Genomic DNA, 24,641 nt, shown 5'->3' with positions numbered 1-24,641 from the left:
CATCTACTCATCCATACATTCATCCATTTGATAAATGACTTTGAAGCCCATGATTTTTCCAATATACCATTCTACTTCCAATACATTTACTATATAAAAAATCAGCATGATATTGACAGTTTTTTTATCAATTCATTATAAGAAATTTACCAAATATTGGTGTTAGTTCAGCAGTTCTTTTTTGTTCATTGGTAGGATATTATTTTCATGACATTTTTATAATTTCTAATTAATTTTGAATAAATAATACATATGTCTAAAGTTCAAATGGTACAGGGGAGTATATGGTGAAGAACATTCATCATATATTTCTCCTCTTTTCCTAAACTTGCATGCCCATTGGAATCACTTGGGGAGCTTTAATGATTACTGAAGCCTGTGTATCACCCCCAGAGATTGTGGTTTCCTTGGTCTCTTGGTGTGGCCTCTATTTTCAAATGTTTAGAAGATCCCCAAGAGGGACTTTGCTTCAGGTAAAGGTAAAGTAGCAAGAACCAAGTATACTCTATTGCCTTGAATAATTAAGAAACACATGAAAAACACAAAACATCTCTTTTATGATATTGGACATTAGGCAACAGAAGACAATAATCCCCATGGGATGGGAATCAAATGAGGTGAGCCCTATGATGGTGCCACCATGTAGTCTGAGAGTGTATCTAAGCCTTGGCACAAGGATAGAGAATACGGGTAGAGTTTGGCAGATCTCCTGAGTTTAGCAATCAGAGCTGGGAGTCTGATAAGACTAAAACAGAATCCACAGGACAGACTACAGGATAGGAGAACTCCAGAGATCTTTAGGGGATCCCTCTTGACTGTTCAGCAGAAATCTGATTAGTATATGCGTCCAAGAAAACTACCAGAACCTGGGGAGAGAAAACACCTGAAAACATTAGAGAAAACAGTGCCTAGTATTTAAACAGGAGTGGGAACAGTGCCTGTTCTGACATCTAACAGATGGACTGGAAAACCTTGTGATTTGCAGGGCATTTGATAGAAATCTCAGAAGGTTTTTGCTTCGGTAGTGAGGAGAAATTAATCCTAGACTAAACATTGTTCCAGTCTTCCCTCAGATATCTTGAAAGCAAGACCCAAAAGGATCAAGTTATTTCCAAGTAACTTAACTATATCCCAGAACAAAGCTCAAGAATATTTTAGGAATACAAAAACATCCAGCACCCAAGATATAAAATTCACAGTCTGGCATCTAATAAAAAATTATCAGAAGTACAAAGAAGTAGGATAATATGACCAATAATGTGATACATTTATCAACTGAAAATAAAACTGACACGAATATTACAATTACCAGACAAGGACAGTAAATTATCATATCTATATTATATATTCAGAAAATTAAACAGACACATGGAAGATATCCAAAAGATTCAAATCAAAATTCTAAAGATGAAAACTACAATGTTTAAAATGAGAGATACACTGAAAGGGCTTAATAGCAGAGTAGACATTGCAGGTGAAAAGACTGCTAAACTTGAAGACACACAATAGAAACTATCCCAAATGAAACACAGAGAGCAAAGAGAAATGTTTAAAAATGAAGAGTATCAGTGACTTGTGGGAAAACTTTAAGCAGTCTAATATATATGTAATTGGAGTCCCTGAAAAGTAGATGGGAAGTGTAGGAGGTGGGGTAAGAATTATATTTAAGTAATAATGGCCAAAATCTTTCTACATTTAATGACAACTGAAAACATACAACCCAAAGAGGCCCCAAAAAACTCAAGCTCAAGAAGCTTGAAGAAATAACACCAAGGCACATCATAATCACATTGCTCAAAAGTATGAAGAAGAGAAAATATTGAAAGCAACCAACAAGTTCCCATAAAAGGAACAAAAGGATGACAGCAGATTTCTGGTCAGAAACAAGGTAAATGGGGGGGAAAAAAAGAGAGAGAGTAAATGAAACAGTGAAGCACCATTTTTGAAGTACAGAAAGAAAGCATGTCTATCAACCCAGATAGACATTAAAAAAAAAAAGTAAAATGAAGACATTTTTCAGATATATGAAAGCTGAAAGAATTCACCTTCAGCAGACTGTACTACAGATATGTTAAAGGGAGTCCTTTGGTGGAAGGAAGATTAGATGTCGATCTGGATCTATACCAAGGAAAGAAGAGCAGTGGGAATGGTAATTCCAAGGATAAATAGATCAGATTTTTTTCGTATTATTTACATCTTTTAAAACATAATTATTTAAACAAAAATAACAATGTAATGTAGGATTTATGTAAAAGTAAAATGTTTGACAAGGATGGCACAAAGGATGGCAGGAAGAAATGGAAATGTATTCTTATAAGTCTTAGAGTATACCTGAAGTCATATCATAGCATTTGCCTAGTAGATTGTAGTAAGCTAAGAATATTTTCTATAATACTAAATCAACCACTAAAATAACAAAAGTCAGTTATAACTAATAAACCAACCAACAAAAGAGATAAAAATGAAATAAGAAACCTAAAAGAAGGCAAAAAAAGAGAAAAAGGTAAAATAGCAAATGAAAAGGTAAGAAGCAAACAGAAAATTCAACCTAGCCGTATTATTAGTCACTTTAAATAGAAATGCCCTAAGATCCCCAATCAAAAAGGAGAGATTGTCAGTTTGGATTAAAAAGCACAATATAAACTGCCTTATAAGAAATGCACTAAATATAAAGACAAGTTCAAAGTAAGGCCATGGAAAAAATATACCATATTAACACTAGTCAAAAGAAAAACTGGGATAACTACCTTAATATCACAGATTTCAGAGCAAAGAATTTGCCATGGATAAAGTAGATCATTTCATACTGATAGAGGCATGCCACATTTTATTGCACATCACTTTATTGTCATTTGTGGATACTGTATTTTTAATTAATCAATTTTTAAACTATTTATTTGAGAGAGTGAGAAAGCATGAATGGGGGGAACATCAGGGAGAGGGAGAAGCAGGCTCCCCGCTAAGCAGGGAGTCCCATGTGGGGCTCGATCCCAGGACCTCGGAATCATGATCTGAGCCAAAGGCAGATGCTAAACCACTGAGCCACCCAGGTGCCCCTTTAACAATGAAATATTTTTAAATTAAGGCATACACATTGTTTTCTTTAGATATAATACTATTTATTGTATGCTTTTTTAAAAAAGATTTTATTTATTTATTCATGAGAATACACAGAGAGGAGAAAGAGAGAGGGGCAGAGACACAGGTAGAGGGAGAAGCAGGCTCTATGCAGGGAGCCTGACGAGGGACTCGATCCTGGGTCTCCAGGACCATGCTCTGGGCTGTAGGTGGCGCTAAACCGCTGAGCCACCCAAGCTGCCCTATTTATTGTACACTTAATAGACTACAGTGTAGTGTGAACATAACTTAAATGCACCAGGAACCAAAAAATGCATTTGACTTGCTTTATTGCAATATATACATTATTGTGGAACTAAATCCACAGTATCTTTGATATATGCCTGTATAGGGTTTAATTCATCAGGAGAACATTCAATCCTACATATTTATGCACCTAATAGACCTTCAAAGTACAGTACATGAAGCAAAACTGACAGAACTGTAAGGAGAAATAGTAAAAGAAACAATTAGGGCACCTGGGTGGCTCAGTGGTTGAATGTCTGCCTTTGGGTCAGGTCATGATCCTAGGGTCCTGGGATCGAGTCCTGCATCAGGCACCTTGCTTCTCCCTCTGTCTATGTCTCTCCTCTCTCTCTGTTTCTCACGAATAAATAAATAAAATCTTTAAAAAGGAAAAAAGAAACAATTATAGTTGAAAAATTCACTGTCCCTCTCTCAAAATGATAGAACAAGTAGACAGAAAAATGAGTAAAGATCTAGAAGATTTGAGCAACTCTGTAAACCAGCTTGACCCAATTGACATTTATAAAATGCTCTGTCCTACATCAGCAGAGTATACTTTCTTTTCAAGTGCACACAGAACATTTACTAAGATAGACCATACCCTGTGCCAAAAAACAGGTCTCAGTAAATTTAAAGGCATTCAAGTCATACAAAGTATGTTCTCTGACCACAGTGGAATTATATTAGAAAGCAGTAATAGGAGGATAACTGGAAAACTCCCAAACATTTTGAAAACTAAATAACATATGTCTAAATAACCCAAGGGTCATGGGAGATATCAAAAAGGAAATTAGAAAATATCTTGAACTGAATGAAAATGAAAAAAGAGCCCATAAAGACTATAGGATGCTGCTAGGCTACATTCCCACTTTTTAAATTTTATTATTATTTTTAAAGATTTATTTCTTTCTTTGAGAGAGAACAAGAGTAAGCAGGAGGAGGGGGAGAGGGAGAGAAAGAATCTTAAGCAGACTCCACACTAAGTGTGGAATCCGACGCAGGACTCGATCCCTCGATCATGAGCTGAGCTGAAATCAAGAGTCGCTAAACTGACTGAGCCATTCGGGTGCCCCTACATTCTTATTTTAGAAATGAACAAAGATTTCAAATCAGTGACTTCATCTTCATCTCAAGAAACTAGGAAAGAAGAGCAAACTGAACTCAAAGTAGGTGGGAGGAAGGAATAATAAATATCAGAATGAAACTAAGTGGACTAGAAAACAGGAAGACAATAGAGAAAATCTGTAGGACCAAAAGCAAAGACACTTAATAAGATTGACAGTCCTCTAGCCAAACCGATTAGGAAAAAAAAGGAAGAAGATAGAAATTATCACTGCCAGGAATGAGGGGAGAGAAATGCCACTGCAGATTGTATAGATACTGAGAGTAAGGATAATAAAGTAATATGATGAACACTTCAGTTTATCATTTCAGCAATTTAGATGAAATGGATAAATCCCTTGAAGACACAAAATACCAAAACTCATAAAAGAAGAAACAGGCAACCTGATAGTTTTGAATTTGTAACTAAAGACCTTTTTTTTTTTTTTTTTTTTTTTTTTACTAAAGACCTTTCTGCAAAGAAAACGAGATGTCAAAGCATATGTCCATTAAAAAAAAGTATACATGAATATGGGTAGCAGCTTCCTGTGTAACAGTTAGAAACTAGGCAAATGTTGATCAACACAGGTAAACGACAGTATATCCTATAGTTCGCACAACAGAATGCTACAACTATTGATATATATTCAACATGATAGAGCTCAAAGTAATTATGTGGAGTAGAAAGAAGCCAGATTAAAAAAGAAAACATTAAAAAAAAAGAAAACATAAGATATGATTTCACTTTTATACAGTTTAAGAAAATGCAAACTAATCTGTAGGAATAGAAATCATTTCAGTGGTTTCCTTGTTAAAACTTGTTGAGACGGAGGCCAGGAAGCACGAGGTAACTTTGGTCAGCGTTAGGTGTGTTATCTTCCCTGTGGGGGTGGTGTCACTGGTCACAGAAGCTCAAACTGTACACTTCAAATATGTACCACTTATTGTATATTAATTATAACTCAATTTAGCTTTTCTTTTTTTAAGAGCCCTGGGTGACTCATGTGGATTTGGGACATCTGTGAGAGTCAAGACAAAGTGGGAAATCATTATTCCAGCTCCTCAAGTCCCTGGTTCCGTCATACAGAGATGACCTATTCTAGGCAATTTTCTGTTCTGAAACTGGAACATTCCAGAAATCTTATGCATATACAGACATACATAGTCCTTGTTTTAAATTCACAAATGGAAGCATACTATTTGTGTATGTATCTTCTGTACTTAACTTTTTTTCACTTCTTAAAGTTCGTTCCATATCAAATATGGAATGGTTTCACTTTTAGTTTTGTTTTGTTTTGTTTTGGAATGGTTTCACTTTTTAAGACAGCTGTATATTAATCTTTTAGATAAAGATCCCAATCCTTTTGACTACATGAAGTTGGTAGTCTTATTTTAAAACGTTTTGGGAACAGAGAGAGACGTAACTTGAATAGTTGCTACAATTAATTTTTCTTCTAGGCTTACCCTTAAGTCCTCATTTGCAAGCTGCATAATATGACAAAATGCTTTCATTTCTGTGAGTATACAAGTTTTCTAGAATGCCAAATTCACTATGTTAGTATTTTTTGGGCAGTAAAGTTTGTATATTTATGTGAAATGTTGACAAGTGTTACATTTTGAAAAGTTATGATGACATTTTATTTGCTTTCCTTGTCCCCTCAATGTGAAATTTGGTGTTTGATTTGTTCTTCATTCAACACAGGTTTCCTATAATTTTCAGTCTTAAAGCAACAGGAATCTCAAAGTGTACATTATCCAAACTACTCCTATTGTCATATGCTCTGTGCACTTGCTAGGTTTACTAGTGAACATGGAGTCTTTTTATGACTAACGATATTCTGAACTTCTGGCCAACATTTCATCTGATGTTGAGTAAGTGTAGTTTGTATCAGTCAAGTATTTGTTTTATGTTCGTTAGCCGATGAAGTCAGAAGAATCATTGTAGCTTCTCAGGACATTCATTCAGTCATTTTTTCAAATCATTAAACTCTACATTCTATAGTCTGCTCCATAGCTCCTTGTTCACCGCTTTGTCCTCCACGTTGCAGGGTTTCCAGGGATTGTCCCTATCCTATCCAGTTGTGTTTGCTTGTATTTCAATGCCTGAGGTCACGTTTCCAAGGAGTCTACGGTGGCAGAAATGTACATGTTTTGAAAGTCGTCTTTTCCTGAAGTGTGGGGCTCTTCGGGCTGAGAAAATGGTTTTACTGACTAGTAATTTATCTTTCAGGCCCATCTCCATCGCCAAGTACATTTTAGTTAATTTAGAATGTGTCATTCTCTGACCTAGGGAAAGTGTGGAGAGCCTGATCCAGAAGCATTCCTATGCCCGCTCACCCATCCGTACCTATGGAGGAGAAGAGGATGTGCTGGGGGAGGAGGTTCAGACAACACAGAATCGAGGTAAGACAGCTTCTGGGCTATATGAAGTGCTGGGAGCAAGAGCACCCTGAGCAAGAAAGAGGAAGGTAGGTGATGAAACTTCTAGTCCTCAGGGTGCAGTCTGCCCCAGAAGTATTTTAGGAGTCTCTTGAGGAAGGGACAGCCCCTGCGGCTGATTTTCATACAGCTCTTTTTTTTATTAATTATTTAATTTAATTTAATTTAATTTAATTTAATTTAATTTAACAATTCTTTAAAAGATTTTATTTATTTATTCATGAGACACACACACACACACACACACACACACAGAGGCAGTGACATAGGCAGAGGAAGAAGCAGACTCCATGCAGGGAGCCCAATGTGGGCCTTGATCCCAGGACTCCAGGATCACGCCCTGGGTGGAAGGCAGACGCTTAAATGCTGAGCCACCTAGGCATCCCTATTATTTTATTTTTTGAATTTTTTTGCCTCTGGGTCTTAAGTGATTATTCTGCGTGATGGCTTCCTGTGAATGGTTTTCTAGTGAAAGGACATCAAGCCTCTGAGTTAGGGCTCAGGAGTTACTTCTCCATGATCTACCACCAAAAAGCTGTTGGACTTTGGGGGCGGTCCTTTAAGTCTTTCTGAACCTCAATTTTGTAATCTGAAATCAGGGACTGTACTTATCCCCTTATAAGATAGTTCAGGAATATCTTATTAGGATCAATGGCTAAAATGGAAAACACTTTTAAAAAGAAGACTTTTTCCAGTGAAGGGTATTATATATAGGCAGGGGCCCCAGTGGTGACAGTAGGGGAGAACTGAAAAGTTCCTCTGTCCCAGAGGCTCACAGAGGAGCCCTCTGTACCTGGGAGTCCAGAGGGTGCCTAACCCTGGGCACAGGGATGTTTGTGTGGGGAGAGGGCCCTCTGTCATATTTTTATATCCTTTGTATAGAATAGCATAGCCTGTCAAATTATAGGACATTTCTTATAACTAAGTCCAAATGAGCTACTAGTAATTAATTATACAGTTGGAAAATTCAGTGTCAACTTCTGTTTAAACTCGTGGATATGTACGAAAAGCTTATTACTCTTGCAACTTGTCAAAAATTTAATAAAAGAATTATGGAAGCTAGAAAAAAAAAAACACTCTTGTGGATTTCCACAGTGCCCTTAGAAACCAAGTAACTTTGTTGAGGCTTATATGTCCAGCCTTCCTTGCAGGGATGTTGTAGAGGTTAGGATAGATAGATACTAGCTATTTGGAGTTCCTTTAGTGGGAATCCAGTTTTTTTTTTTTTTAGGCAAATTTATAAACTATTGATTAAGCATAAAAAAAATGCAAGAAAAGTAAATGATTAAATATTAATGCAGACCACACGTTCTTAATAGTGATATTAAATTTAATTTAAGCTATAAGGAATATAAATATTGTTAGAATAATTGAAAATAGGTTCCTGTTTTAGATGGTAAAATGTTGCAAAAATTTAGAGCAACCTTACCTACATATTTAAAATTACATTCTCCCAAAGCAACTTTATAAAAATAATTTACAACTTCTCTTTTTTCAATTTGCAGAACTAGGACACAATATTGATGATTTTATAATCAGTGAGAGTAAACTGTAAAACTGGAATCACCTATGAATCCATAAATTTTTGCCTGGAACCATGATTCCCTCAACTTTCTCTTTTTTAAGTTTATTTTTATTTTTTATATGTATATTTTTTATTGGAGTTTGATTTGCCAACATATAGTATAAAACCCAGTGCTCATCCCATCAGTGCCCCCTTCAGTGCCCATCACCCAGTCACTCCATCCCCCCACGCACCTCCCTTTCCACTACCCCTTGTTCGTTTCCCAGAGTTAGGAGTCTCTCATGTTTCATCACCCTCTCTGATTTTTCCCACTCATTTTCTCTCCTTTCCCCTATAATCCCTTTTGCTATTTTTTATAGGGAATCCAGTTATTACTCTCAGTCAGGGTACTAGTGTTTTGGCCATTCTCTGGGGGTATGTAGGCCATCGAATGAGCTAAGTCTTTTTCTATTTAGTAAATTCTCTCTTCCATATATGGTACAAATGATATCCGGAAAGGTTGACATGCTATCTTTTTAAATTGTCAATCTATTATATATTTTAAAAAATAAATCAGTCCTTACAGATAATGTAATTCTTGATTTGCACACTGAAATAGTTTCTAGTCTAATGAGTTGTTTTTCCTTTCAGGGTCAGCCTTTACAACGTCTGATAATTTGTCTCTCAGCTCCTGGGTATCATCTTCATCCAGTTTTCCTGGCTTTCAGCACCCCCAGTCCCTGACTGCTCTTGGCACCAGCACAGCATCCATAGCAACACCCATTCCTCACCCTATCCAGGGTTCATTGCCACCATATAGCCGACTTGGGATGCCTCTGACACCATCGGCCATTGCCAGCTCCATGCAGGGTAGTGGCCCGACGTTCCCCTCATTCCACATGCCCCGGTACCATCACTACTTCCAGCAGGGTCCCTATGCTGCTATCCAAGGACTGCGCCATTCCTCTGCTGTGATGACACCATTTGTATGACTTCTAAACCTAGGAAAATCCAGATCCAGAATGTGCAAATGGGTATGGAAATATGGGACAGGGTTGGGTGGGTGGGATGTGGGATGTGTTGGAGCAGGAGCTCTCCAGGAGACATGGGACCTATTAAAGAGGAGAGCTGGACTCACAATAGAACCTACCGCTGAGGGAGTGCACCACAGACCAGGAGTCATGTCTAGTTTGGGGACAGCTCTTGGGTTCGAGAGAGAATCAGTATAAAGTTCTTAGCCAGCCTAAGTCCTGCAACCAATAGGATACTAACTTGCCCAGGAAATTGAATAACACAAAGCAGATGAATTTTAAGGTGCATTATACCTAGCGGTTAAAAATGCTGTGTCAATGCAGTAATGTATAAAATCAACATGTAGAGGTTTTCTTTCTGCTTTCCACAGGTTAAAAGAATCTTCAAAGAGGCAATATATATAACATACCAACTGTAATGCATAATGACTAACTTAAGTCCATTTCTCTCTGTAGAAAATGAGAGCCAATAGAGAAATATTTGTAGTGCTGTAGCTTAAGCATGTTTAGTTTTTCCTTTGTATTAGTTTGCTGAGGAAGGGGCTGAGATGATGCTAAAGCATCCTATTTTGTGGATGAATAGGCGGTAATGACTTTCCAAAGTTCTTTTTGTGATACTGAAGGGCCAGTACCTGACAAGCTCTGTTTCCCAGTCTTGTCTTCTTTCTTCCTAATTTTCTTTTTCACAATTACTTGCCATTTATGTAGGAAAAACTTTCTAGATACAGTTTTGAAGCCAGAGGCTCTATGTGTTACGTGGTGAAACAGAGGTTTTATTTTTTTGGGCTGCATTCTAAGTGCACTATGACTGACTTGCTGAGGAACACTTCTCAAGCTTCTCGGTGATGACACAGGGGACTTTCTCTCAGTCTGCAATAACAAGACAGCTGCCCTGTTCTGAAAGGAATTTCTCTGCCAGGGATACCAAAGACCCTTTCATTTTTACTTCAGCTTTGGGAGACCTTTTGGATGGTAAAATTCCCTGGGCCAAATTCTCATTTTTGATAAATCTGCTTTGTTATTAGATTAGCTGTTACCTCTCACTGATTGACAAGGATTCGTGAATGACATTCTGAATGCCCACATAGCCACCATTTAATATATGCTCACAAGGAGTTATGTGTTCTTCTTTTACTGTTCCATTCGGTGACTCCTTTACTATTTTTCTAGTCCATTATCTAAAATCCTGTGTCAACTCAGTGACCCCCTGACTGAAACACTGGCAGTGCTTGCTTTATTGTAAATGAGTCTAAAGCATTTATCCTCTTTATTTTGTGTCCTTAATGTCTTCTTAAGCCTTCCTTTAGTGTCTAGTAATTAATGATATTTTAGTGATATATAATCTCTATATTTGGGGGGGGGCAACATATATCTAAGCATTGACAGTCAGGGTAGTATGTTTGGCATTTTGCAACAGTTTGTGTCCCTAACAACAGAAATTTAGTAAAGTTTGTAGTCCTTCAACATTAAAATATATATGTTCTAGCTATAAGATATAACCTGTCTTCTTTACAAAGTTCCCCAAAACTCTATGTTAGCCTAATTTAAATGTTGTATCTACTTTGTCCTGATGGCAAAAGTATTGAATCTGTTAGAGATGGGAGATGTCACTGCTGAGAGTAGAGGTGGGAGTAAATGCAATATACTTTTCACATCAAACTGCATGGGATTTTATTTGGTTGTTCTGTTAGGCTTTTCCATATCAAATGCCTTTCTGGGGCATTTCTAGTCTATGAGACGAGGCGTAATGGCATAGCCTGTCTGTGTGATGCCATTGTTGTTGGACTTTGCAATTTTTTTCTCCACTGTGTCCCATAGTTTTCGTATGGAGAAGCATCAGCTGTGCTAACCAAGCATCTTGAAGTCCTATGGCAGACACTGTAGGCCAATTTCTAACTTCTTGCACGTTATGCTATAGTATCCACAGGTAGTTTGTTTTCAAACACAGCATAAATAATGTGTTTCTTTAAAAGAGCATCTATGAGTAATGTTTAAATATCCATCTTAGAGCTTAGGATAGGGATTTGTTACTTAATAGCCTGTTGCCAGTGCTCCTCTTAATACGCAATACTGCTGCTTACAGCAGGAATAACAAAACTAGATGCTATTTAACATGATGTTACTCAATATTCTGGTAAATTACTGGTCTACTAAAGTGAATCTGTATCTGAATTTTCTTCTCAATGAGAATGAAAGGATCATTTTAATATTATTCAGACACTTTTCCCAACTGACATGTCTTAAAGTAGGTTTGTATGTTTTTGGTTAAATATGGTTTTACACCAGTATTTTCTGGCTTCAAACCTTGATTTTGTAATTCAGCAATGTAAGACTAAAAATAAGTAGAGTGTTTAGAGAAAAACAAAGACTAAGATACCAAAGCATGCTCTTCGGGAAGAACACCTGAAATTCTAAATTAGATATATTTTTGAAGTACTTGGCATTATTTGAACCAGAAGTAAGAAGCACAGGTACATGGAGCTTAACCTGATCAAAGTTCACCCTAGCCATGAGAACCAAGGCTAGAAATTTACTCTAATCCGAGTCTTTCTAAACTATTCTGGCTCTTGATTCTTACTTAATAATCTCTTTGAGTATTTAAGATTCTAAAGTCAAAAGCCTGTCCTACCAAAAGCAATTGCAAAAACTAGATAGTTGGTGGGAAAGCCAATTGAATGATTAAAGAGCATGAGTGACAGTATATTCAGAAGAAATTCAGGGTTTCCCCCATCAAGGTATATTACAGTATCAGAAAACATGGCTAACGTGCAGTGCTGCTAAAGAGGCCCTTCCAGAACTGGTTTACCTAACCTGAAGGGATTAATTCATATCTTAGTAGGTTCTGCATACCTGATTTGTTTTTAAAACATTTATCAATAATGCTGAATAAGGTCAGTTATTTCTTTTACTTACAACTCTTCCCCCTCCTTTGTCCACTTTTAACAGAATATAGGTAAAGTATATCCACCTCGTGTCAACATTTTATCACAAATTATTAGGTTGCAAGTTCTACATTAATGAATTTAGGTTGCACTGCTGGTCCTTTTGAATTTTTGTTATTCCTAGTAGAGGGGCACAGGATGGGAGGTATTAAAAAGATAATAAGAAAAAACCCCTGTATGGGGCTGTACTATAGGAGTTACATGAACTTGTGGGGTGTTCCAAGATCTCCCCTCCCTCACTCTCATTCATATCTGCCTTTGCACTTCTCCAGCCACAATATCCCTAGACTCCTGTGCAAAAAAAGAAAAAGAACACTCTCCAAAAGCCCAAGAAAAAAGTATTTTTAGAAGAAGAGGATCCCCATTCCCATACTTCCTATGACTTTTTCAGATAGATGTTAGTATATTTAACCATTTCTAAATTTCTTGCTAGTTTTTCAGGCTGTCTTGATAATATTTAGCAGAATTATATCAAAAAAATGAGCTTCAAATAAAATGGATAGAATGACTTTGTCACCCCACTAAGTATGCAGTCAAGCTTACCCATGACTCAGCAACTAAAGTTCAAAAAAATCCAGTTATATAATGTGCAGGGTCACATACTGCAAGAAAAACAATATTTTTACTCAGTTTTACATTGACAAAGTAAGGATACTGTTTTCATTATTAAACATGTATGGAATTGGTAACTGTTACAAACAAAACTGTATTATACCCTAATCTAGAGTAGAAAAAATAAAGCACTGGACAGAAAAGATTATCAGCTGGCTCCTTTAGACAGCTTGGTAGAGGATGGATTTTACATGTTTTTATATTATTTCAGAATGCAAGGACATAATAAGCAATGGGAAGATACAAATTCTTAAACCTTTAGAAAATATAAAATAATTTCTTCACTGATACTCCATGCCAGTTATAAAATATCCTAATATTTATCTTTTTTTAGCATGCTTAAATATGCAAACGTTCATTTATAAATATTTGATAGGCAGATAATCCATAAGTATTTTCTGGCCCTTCTTTCTCTATCTCTCCCTCAATTCCAATCCCCTCCCCTGATAATAATACAATTAAAAGATTGGTAAAATAATACATCTGGACAAAAAATACAATTTGTTGTATTTTACTTCTGATACATTAAAATGTGTATTTAGTTTTTTTCCTTATTTTCAGAAACCTAAAAGAACGTCTTTTATTTCCAAAAGGATAAAATTGGATATAGCCTCTTTAGTAGACTCTATCACAGTTCTATTGTTTGCTGTGTTCATTTGCTTAATGAATTGCGTGAGAACAGTCACTGTAATGAAGTGTGTGTGTTGGGGGTGGGGGGAAGGGCATGGGAAATGTTTTATGAAAAAAGAAGTTATAAGCCTAATACTATGAAGTAACATCTAATGAAGTTCTTTTTAAGTGCAATATATTTATTTCTGCTAGAAATGTATTATCGACATTATGTAATATTTGAAGCATTACATGTTATTTGTAAACAGCTTAAAATTATATAATACCCAAAATTGTACAGAAGTACAAATGTGTGGATATTAATTTCTTTCATTAAAAATGGTGTGTTTTGATATATATGCACACATTTACACCTTTCATTATCTTACACACTTGCTTTGTGAATTTTGGTACCTGTTTGTTCACCTGGAAAAAAAGGATTAGGTAAGATTAGAGGTCATAGCTGGGCACCCCAGCACCCCTAGACACTGCTAACGGGATTACTGTACAGAGTCTGGTTTTGTCTTTAATTGTATTTGGAAGCCTCTAGAGAAGACATTGCTCTCAAGTCCCCACAAGTTCGCATTTTCCTACACCTGTCCCTTTCACTCATTTACTCCACCCGATGAACTCTTAGAATCATGGGACTTTTCACCTCTCTGCACAGAATGATACTGAAGACTCCATAAAGCTTAAAGAACTACCTCTCTTTCCAGCCCTGAACTCTTGGATGTACTGTAATGATATTACACAAGGCAGGCTAATACAAAATAAGATTAGCCAAATTCAGTCTTAATCCTTCCACATGACAGTCCTTCAGAATATATGACGTTATCATACCTTCTGTTTTCAGAAGTTTGCTCCATTATCCTTCATTTTTTGTGCATGCCAAACACCAACCTTTTAAAAACCTTTTATGTGGAATAATCCCAAGCTTACAGAAAACTTGCAAGGATAGTATAAAAAAACACTGTATCCTCTTTACCAAGGTTCATCTATTGTTAACTTTGTGCCCCATTTGATTTATCATTTGCATTCACACTGAGGTAATGCATGCACCACTCCCCTACACACATAATATATACAAATTGTGTTCCTCCATTTGAGAGTAAGTTTTACATACCATGCCCCACTATCCCTAAGTCATTCAAAGAGTACTTCCTAAAACCAAGATGACTCCATTAAATAGCTACAGGAGAGTTAGTAACTTGGGGAAATGTAACAGTGGTGAAATACTGTGATCCACCCTGTGTATTCCAATTTTGTCAAATGACCCAGTGATGTCCTTTGTAGCATATTTCTTCCTTCAGTACAGACCCAGTTCAGGATCACATCTTGCCTGCAGTCATCATACTGCTTCAGCCCTTTAAGCAGGTATAGTTCCTCAGCCTTACCGTGACTTTCATGGCGAAAGAGTTCCTGTTTTTCAATGTTATAATTTAGTACTATTCTTAGTTATCCTAATGTTCAAATCACCCCATATTGGTCATCAGGAGCCCCTTAAGGTGGGTCCTCTATCCTTTTGACATGCTCTAATTGTTTTTTGTTGTCTTGCGCTTCAGTTTCTGGCATAACATGTTTTAGGCTCACCTTGTTCCTTTTCTGGAACCAGCCATTTCTCCAAGGAGTCTGGATTCTTTTTAGTTGGGGAACTATATTAGAAACCAAAATTTGGGTGCCAGATGTGCTCACTGGGGTATATTTGTCCAGGCCCTCTCAGCCAACAGAATTGGGAATATATATGCAATGTATATAAGCAGTTGTTTGCAGTTGTTCCTTGCCACCCCACCCAACTAAGGGGATATAGTCAAATCACAGGTTTTGCAGTTACTTAAGATCAGTTTCTTTTTTATTCTCTTGCATGGTTATGTCGCTCATTCACAATACAACTGAGTTCACTTGTTCAGTTGCTTACAGGCTTTTCTGTTTTTGTTTTTGCTTTTAATAATAAACTTATGTATTTATTTAAGCTCTATGCCCAACATAGGGCTTGAACTCATGACCCCAAGATCAAGTCACATGCTCTACCAACCAAGTCAGCCAGTTGTTTACAACTTAAAGGATTTTTTTCTTTCTCAGTCTTAACTGATTTTTTTTTTTTTAAACATATAACAGGAGTGCCTGGGTGGCTCAACAGTTGAGCATCTGCCTTTGGCCCAGGGCGTGATCCCGGAGTCTCAGGGCTGAGTCCCACATCGGGCTTCCTGCATGGAGTCTGCTTCTCCCTCTGCCTCTCTCTCATTTCTCTCTCTCTCTCTCTCTCTTTCTCTCTCATGAATAAATAAATAAAATCATTAAAACACATAGAACAGTAACATGCTTCCAACAAAAAACTCATAGAACTAATAAAGTATATCAAGGTTGTGGGATGCAAGATTAAATAAGTAAATTGCTTTCCCATATATCAGCAATGAACAACTGAAATTTGAAATTAAAAATATAACACCATTTATATCAGCACTCAAAATGGGAAAAGAAAATACTGAGGTCTAAACATAAAATATTTATATATTTATATAAGGTATAAGATCTATATGAGAAAAACTACAAAACTCTGATGAAACAATTCAAAGAAGATCTAAATAAATCTAAATAAATAGATACTCATGTTTGTAGATAGGTAGACTCAATATTGTCAAGATGTGAGTTCTTTTCCACTTGATCTATAGATTCAATATGGTTCCAATCAAAATCCCAGCAAGTTTGCTGGCTATCAACTAACTGAATCTAGAGTTTATATGGAAAGGCAAGAGACCTAGAGTAGCCAACAAAATACTGAAGAACAAAGTTGGAGGCTAACAGTACCTGACTTTAAAACTTATTATAGAGCTAAAGTAATAAAGACAGTTTGGTATTGGTGAAATAATAGACAAGTAGATTAACAAACAATAGAGTCCAGAAAATAAACTTTGTACCTTGGCGTTGAGAAAATGGTACACCGTTTTGGAAAACAGCCTGGCAGTTCATCAACAGGTTAAACATAGAGTTACCATTCAGCCCAGGAATTCCATTCCTGGGGATACACCGAGGAGAAATGAAAACATCTGTCCACACAAAAACTTGTGTGTGAATATTCATGGCAGCAGTGGAAACAACCCCAAAGTTCATCAATTGGTGAATATATAAAATTTGGCTTATTTATATAATGGAATATTTAGCTACAGAAAGAAATGAAGTACCGATAAATATTATGACATAGATGAGCCTTGAAAACATGGTAAAAGAAGCCAGACACAAAGAACCACATATTGTATGATTCCATTTTTGTGAAATATCTAGCATGGGTATATTCATAGAGATAGAAGGCAGATTAGTGGTTACCAAGGGGCTAGAAGGAAAGAGGAATGAGAATTATTGCCGATGGAGAAGGGAGTCTCTTTTAGGAGTAGTGGAAACATGGAACTATTAGTGATGGTTGCACAACCTTGTGAATACCTAAAGTGACTGAATTCTATACTTTAAAAGAATGTCTTCTATGATATGTGAATTATAGCTGTTATTTATTTTTTAAGATTATTTATTTATTTATTCATGAGATACACACACAGAGAGAGGGGCAGAGACACAGGCAGAGGGAGAAGCAGGCTCGCTGCAGAAAGCCTGGTGCAGGACTCGATTCCAGGACCCTGGGAGCATGACCTGAGCCAAAGGCAGACTCTCAACCACTAAGCCACCCAGGTGCCCCCTATAGCTGTTATTTTAAAACACTAAAAGCTATGCTGCACATCTTTTATTTCTATTTGTAGTTCCCAACTTGTAACTTTGAGGACTTTCAGGGAAATAAATCTTACACACTTGTGAGTTAAGAGTGGGCATTCTAGAATCTTCTTGCCTCATTTTTTTTTTAATCTGTATAACGAAGATAAATACTACCTATTTGATAGCATTCTATGGCCTTAGGCCCTCTGTTTATGTTAATTTACTTTTACACCCCCCCCCCCTTTCTTTTCTAGAAAGAACCATAGCTAGTTCTTTGGACTCCCTTGGGGCGGGGGGCAGAAGATGATATAAATAATTCCCTCTCCACGGAGAGCCTTGATAAGGTATTAATTACTTTTAGAGAACATTTGCTACACCTACGCACTTTATATATATTGTCTTATTTAATCTATGCAATGGCTCTCCAAGGTATTTCCATCTGAGGTATGAAAAACCTAAGGTGTAGAGAAATTAAGTGCTCTGGAACCTAGACTGGTGAGAGAGCCAGGATTCAAATCCTGTCTGTACTCATAACTGAGACTGTGCTAGCCCCTCAAATATTTCTAAATTTTAAGAAAATTTTTGAAAGCCTCCATCGCCTTTTACTGAACCCATGGAAATAACCTGGTCAAGAAATATAAAAGCTGCATATCCCAACAAATTTTCTGTTTGTGGATTATATAATTGTCACTGGTGTCTCAAGAAGCTGTTTAGATAATGGCAAAGAGCAGGAGTGAATTTATCTTTTGGGGATAGGCCGATATCTATGTGAAAGCAGGACTCTAAAAGCAAGAGTCTGGTGGTTTTGATGTAAATACTTATACTCATTTAGGGATATTTTTCCTTTTCCCTTATATTCTGATTCCAACTTAGTTTTGCTAGAGGACAGAAGTAATTAGAAAATTGGAACAATGAAGCCCACTATACTGAAAGACTAGACAGCAAGTAGAGTCAGGCAGGAACCAGAGCAAAGGCCAGGGATGGAGTGGAGGCCAGGCTGGGGCTGGGCTGAACACGTTAGATAAAGAGAGATAGGCTTAAGTCATCTGGTTGGCAATGAGGTGTAGCAAATGGGGTATAGGATGGGGATAAACTGTGGGATAGACCGCAGACAGGAAGACCCTCAGGATGGAATCCAAATGCAGCTACACGCAAATGAGGAGAGAAGGGAAACTGGTAAGAAGAGAGTTGGGTACAGAACATTGTATGCCTCAAGAGGCATGTTTCTCCTACTACTTAAGTGTAGGTGCAAATACTAATGAGAATCAAATAAAAAGCTTTAATAATGCTATGTAGTCCATAGTTCTTATTCCACAGTCAGGGAAATAAAAGCTAGAGAAGTAAATTAAATTGTCCAAAACATCCTGGGCCCAGTACAGTGATATTTCTAGATCCTTACGTTGTAATCAAAGTTAAAGCTTAAATCAATCTATTATGGGATATAAAACATAGCACACAGATGCTTTATGTATCATTGCTGTTTTGCTATGTTTTGCATTTAATCTGCCTATACATAAGTCTACAATTCTTGAATACATTCTTCTAAGACTTTTGCTTATTAATAGTGAATATAGTAATTCTTGTAATAGTTACTTTGGTAGTGAATAAAAATAATCTTGGTATATTGGAGTTTGTACATGGAACTATCATCACTGAATTCATGGAAAAATAGGTTTTGGGGGGTGTGGTATATATATATATATGTATGTGGTTGTGTATATATTGGTTAAGACATTTAACAATTACTTAATACTTTTCTGTTCAAATCAGTGTGTATATATTATGCAAGTAGGCAGTCTCCCCATTTAGTGTGGGGGTGGGTGAAGGAATTTTCCCAATTAACTTCCTTCCTTTGAATGAACTATGCCTATATGAAGCTTTTCAAGGTCAAAGAGATCTCATTTCACCTAGTATAGACCTGAGTAACAACTGGCCAGAGTATGGGTGGCAGAAGGAGCTTACTTTTAAAAGGAGAATAAGCCCCTCATGGATACAGAAAGTAGACTATAACTCCTAGGAACTCCAACTAATCACAGGTAAGGAGCCTCACGCAAAGCACAACATTCAGATGCATTTACAGTCAAGCTGTATGCTTCCCTGCAACCTGGTAACTTTCCATTTTCTTCTATGAGAAAGCACTTGCATCCAGCTAGAATTAAAGCAAGATCTATAAAGTAATTCAATAGCAGCAAAAATACTATTGAAAAATGAGCCGATCCAAGGTATGTAATGGTTTTACACCGAAGTAGTTGCTTTATAAAATACACATGTGCAAAAACATTTCTTTTAGTGGAGGCAACTTGCTGAAGAAGGATTTAAAAAGATCTTTTAACTTATAAAAACAGAACAATTAGAAAATAAATAGCCAAAAAAGAAAAAAGAAAGAAAAAGAAAATATAGAAAATACATAGCCACCAAGAAGCATATACATACAGTTACCCTATTTTTTTGGAAATAAAAATAGAGATACATGATTAAATAAATTTTTTTCATCTTTATGAATTTATAGAAGTCCTACAAAAAATAAAAAATAAATCCCCTTTGGTTCACCTTTTTAAAACTTCTTAATTGAAATGAAGAAAATTACTAAATCAAATGGCTCTAAGGAATCTTGGATATGCAGTTCAATTACAGTTGACATAATTGTGAGATCCTAAAAACTTTGCTACCATCTTTGGGACTATCTAATGGTGACAAGATAAAGATACACAATTTGACATCAATCCCAACTCCTTGTACCATCAAAAGGAAAAAAAGTATAAGAAACTGTGAAACAACACAGATAAAAACTCATCTTTTATGAAGAAGAGTATTAAAGTGAAATTAGTATGTTATCAAATTACAGTAGAAAATTTAACTTTTTCAAAATGATATTCACTGAACTACCTCTCTTTCCTGATCCATATAACCAAGCTAGATATAGATGTAACTTAGCTACCCACTTCAATTTATATCTCTGGATTTGTGTAAAATTAAAACGTTTCAATTTCATTAAAAAATCACTTGATTCAATTTACATAGCTATTATTATTTGAAAAACCAAATGTTAGCCATAATGGATATCTTACTTATTTGATATACAAAATATACAACATAATTATTTTTATGTGGAATCGAATTTGGAATTTCCCTACATTTCATATTTAGTAAACTGATTTATTATAAGAACAATGATTTTTTTCTTTTTAAAACTACCTAGTTTAAAAAATTCTGATTTACAAGTCATTATTGCCATCTGCTGGTTACTTTGTTTCATTGCATTTGTTGGGTTACCAATTGCTTTAATAAAAGAGAAAACGGATGAATTTTAGATACAAACTGAATTAGAAATCTCTATGTAAGAGAAATCATTTGCTAAATCATGAGGCATCTTCACTTTAAATAGGAAATAATATGCAAGAATATATTGTATTATATCAAATTATAATGTGTTATTTTCATTGTCAGTTCATCACAGAATAAGTATCAGGCATACTGGTTTAAGTATTGTCATTAATAAGCATGTAGCTAAAATACAACTCAAATAACTGTTCAAAATAACTAGGTAAAATAAGTGACTGCTGTTGGAAGCTGTAGAAAGATGAAAATGTGCCCTGATTGTATTCAACTGAATAAAACTAAGTGCCATGTTTTCCTTCACATATACAAATCTATTCCTCTTCTTAATAAGAAAATACATGATTATTTATGTAGCCATCTCTCAGTTTTTTTAAAGTTAACTAATGAACCTAGAACTCATATTACTGTTTAATAGAACTACATAGAAATACAATTTAATGAAAAAGAATCCAGGTTAGCAAAATATTAATTGTAAGTAATATTTACCAGTACACTTTCAATATGGTCAATCTAAAGCAAGATATAGGAACATTGGTTTTGAAATTAAGCATGTATTTTGTATTTGGTGCTTTAGCATTTTTCAGATGAGAAATATTAGAGTGGCTAAGTTACTAGCTCGAGGTCACACCACAGTAATGTATGAGTCCTCTATGTGAAAGATTTAAAATGTTAATTATGTGTTTACTGTAAGCCAGAGTCATATATATCCTGCTTCTTATATCTTAAACACTATATCATGAGTATTTTTCTGTATTATTGTTCATTCAAATGACTTTAGTCAATTTAAAGATGCTTCACTTCATGAGTGTTCTATAATTTATTATTTGATGTTGAGATTATTTCTAATTTTCACTGATAGAAATAATAATACGATGAAAATTCTTATAAAAATTATTTTTTAAATGGTAAAAGTGACCAGATTTGTGCTTTCAAGGGCTAAGCCAAGGGTAAGAATATGCTTTATTCTGTTCGTACACTGAGTGATCCAAAAGGCAACTAGAAATTCCAGGATGGAAAGAAACAAATTGAACAAAAACTGTAGTATAGGAAAAAGGCAAAATACACTGAAGGGTAGGAAACCAAAATCAGAAAGTTCAGAGCTGTACAGGAAAATGGCACCCCAAATGACATCTGGTCAACATTCCAGTAGCAGCCACTCCTTCCTTCCCACAAAAATACCCACGCCTCATGAAAAATAAAAACATAAAGTGTATGAAATCACTTAAATAATTTATTAACAAGGACCCTTAGATTATCTTTAAAATGTTCAATGACATATAGCTTAAAAGAAACACATCTATTAAAATCACAGAGAGTTGAAGGATAAACAGATTCATCAGGCAATCTTTTTTTTTTTTTTAAGAAGCACACATAGTCATATTAATCTCAGGTAGAGTATAGAGTTCAGGCAACTTGAGATGTCTATAGGAAAATATACATTTCCCAAGTGGACTCAAGAAGAGATAGACAATGTAAACAGATCAACAGTCATGAAGGAAACTGAAAGATAAAACGAAAAATAAAGGTTCCCAAACCAGATATTCTAATATAGACAGAAAGATGCAAATCTACCCCATTCATTATATGAATCTAATATAACTCTGATAAAAAAATTCACAGGGTTCCACTTATTGTTCTAAAAAATATTATAACACATAAAATAAGGTATTTTGAGTTTGCCTATTCATTCAATAACATTTTTTTCAACCACCCATAAATACCTTTTATTTTAAACTCCACATTGGACAATTTATTAGCTGTTAAAACTTGGGCAAATTACCATAACCTTGATTCTCAGTTTTCTAATTTGTACAAAGGTATTGTATGAAGTAAACGAGAAAATATTTAAGCAGCAAACACAGTGCCAGAAATGTAGAAATGCTCTTTGAAAAAAAAACTTACAAAACAACAAATGAATAATAGCACTTATCGAATTTAAATAAATAACAAGATGAGCACTATGGACAATAGTTGCTTTAGACCTTTAGAGAAGGGGGAACGAATGTGGGCTGGGGCTTGGAAGGTGAAAGGATTCAGATGGGAGGGAGAAACGCATGAAAAAGCCAGGGACTAGGTAATAATAGCTTTCTGGTATGAGTAAAGGGATGGTTATGGAGTTTCAGACTCTGGACCTTACTGAAAATTACTGGAAGAGTTGTGTCTAGAGAAGCGGAAAACTAAAGTTGAAAAGGCAGATTGGGGCAGATTACTGAAGGCACAGATGAGCAAGCCAAGGAGTTTACAATTGCATTTGTGGGCTATGGAAACTACGAACATTTTTGAAGGATGTTGTATCAGGAAAATTAATCTGACCATTATAAACCTTAGTTATTAGATGGGGGAGGTGGGGATTAGGGAATTCAATCCGACACAGGAGACAGATGGGAAGGGAAGCGCTGTGGACTCCAGGGGGGCTAGAGGGCGTGGAAGATGTTCATGAACCCTGCCCCTCTTTGCCGGGGGCTATGGCATCATGTTTGGCTCCGCAGTGACTGTTGGGCTAGGTAGGGTCTGGGTTAGGAAGGTGAGAGCCCCGAGCACAAGGACTCTAGGCCCCAGGAAGTCTGTTTTAGCAACACTGTTGGGACACCTACCTCCGCTTGTGAAAATGAAGGGGAACCCTCATTTCTCCTGGAATCTACAAGCCAGGAGGGGGCGCTCCCTCACTACATCACTGGAGGTGAATTACAGACCCGCAACCCAACACTCCTCAACCAGAAAGAATTCCTCAATCACAAGCTCTAACAGGAGATGCACTTTTTACCTCCCACAACCACTTAAGCCCGCAACTCCGCCAATGGGAACTCCTCATCACTCTACACTTTTAAGGTTCTCCAATGGATCTTTGTTCAAAATAACCCCTCTCGACCGTCGCCTTCTCCTAAATTCCTCTCCTTTGTTGTACTGGCCTGTGTTTTTTTAAATTAATTAATTAATTAATTAATGATAGACATAGAGAGAGGCAGAGACACAGGCAGAGGGAAAAGAGGCTCCATGCAGGGAGCCCGACGTGGGACTCGATCCCGAGACTCCAGGATCAGGCCCTGGGCCAAAGGCAGGCGCTAAACCGCTGCGCCACCCAGGGATCCCCTGGCCTGTGGTTTTGCCCACAGCTTGCGCGCCCTGCATTGCCTTTCACTGCTATTCCTAAACAAACCCATGTGGGGTTTTTTTTGGCCTATAAAAAGGAATTTTGATTTCAAGGTCACGTGCTTCCAGAATGGCTGCAATTAATGCTGCCGTCCAAGGGGTAACGCGGTATCGCTCAACCCCAGAGTGCCAACCTGAGGCCCTGGCTCAGGCCGCTCTGCCTCAAGCTGCCTATGGCCTTGGGCCCGTCCCTCGATGCAGGACACACGTAACGTCCGATGCAAGGTGTTCACAGGGGGGCGGGAGAGCTGTTCCCAAAGTGCGAGGCGCACGCCTTTCTCTCCCCCCCACTCTCTTTTTAAATAAATATTTTATTTACTCAAGAGAGACACAGAGAGAAGGTAGAGACATAGGCAGGCTCCTTGCAGGGAGCCTGACGCGGGGCTCGATCCCAGAACTCTGGAGCCACCAGGCAGCCCCCCTCGCTCTCTTTCTATGGTCCTGTCAAGTAAGATCTCTTTCCCCTCTTCACTGCTTCCAGACGTGCAAACTTTTGGTAAAAATAACACAGCTAGGGGCAGCCCGGGTGGCTCAGCGCTTTAGCGCCGCCTGCAGCCCGGGGCGTGATCCTGGAGACCCGGGATCGAGTCCCGCATCGGGCTCCTTGCAGGGAGCCTGCTTCTCCCTCTGCCTGTGTCTCTGCCTCTCTCTTTCTCTGAGTCTCTCATGAGTAAATAAAATCTTTAAAAAAAAAATAACAAAGCTAAGCGTGCACTCGAGAGAAAAAAGGAAAAATCGGAGCGCTCTTCCGACTGCCCGCCCCAGCCGGACGGGGGAGCCGAGCGCGGCGCTGGAGGCGGCCCCGAGGGTGCGCGGAGCGCGCGGGTCCCTCGGCCACGCCCCCGGCGTCCC

At 37.1% G+C, this 24,641-nt stretch overlaps 1 protein-coding gene across 1 annotated transcript in view; it reads left to right on the top strand.

Moving 5' to 3' along the window:
- TBX20 (T-box transcription factor 20) overlaps positions 1-13,956 on the top strand; it is a 55,275-nt gene extending 41,319 nt beyond the window's left edge. The window contains exons 7-8 of the mRNA XM_025464616.3: positions 6,755-6,867; positions 9,059-13,956. Of these exons, the coding sequence (XP_025320401.1) occupies positions 6,755-6,867; positions 9,059-9,399 (454 nt within the window). The 3' untranslated portion in view covers positions 9,400-13,956. The remainder of the gene's footprint in view (positions 1-6,754; positions 6,868-9,058) is intronic.
- Positions 13,957-24,641: the final 10,685 nt, after the last annotated feature.

This window comes from Canis lupus, chromosome 14, assembly GCF_003254725.2.
Source record: "Canis lupus dingo isolate Sandy chromosome 14, ASM325472v2, whole genome shotgun sequence".
NCBI classification, from domain to species: Eukaryota; Metazoa; Chordata; class Mammalia; order Carnivora; family Canidae; genus Canis; species Canis lupus.
The sequence above is the reverse complement of the archived record's forward strand: the minus strand, read 5'-3'. Positions and strand labels throughout refer to the sequence as shown.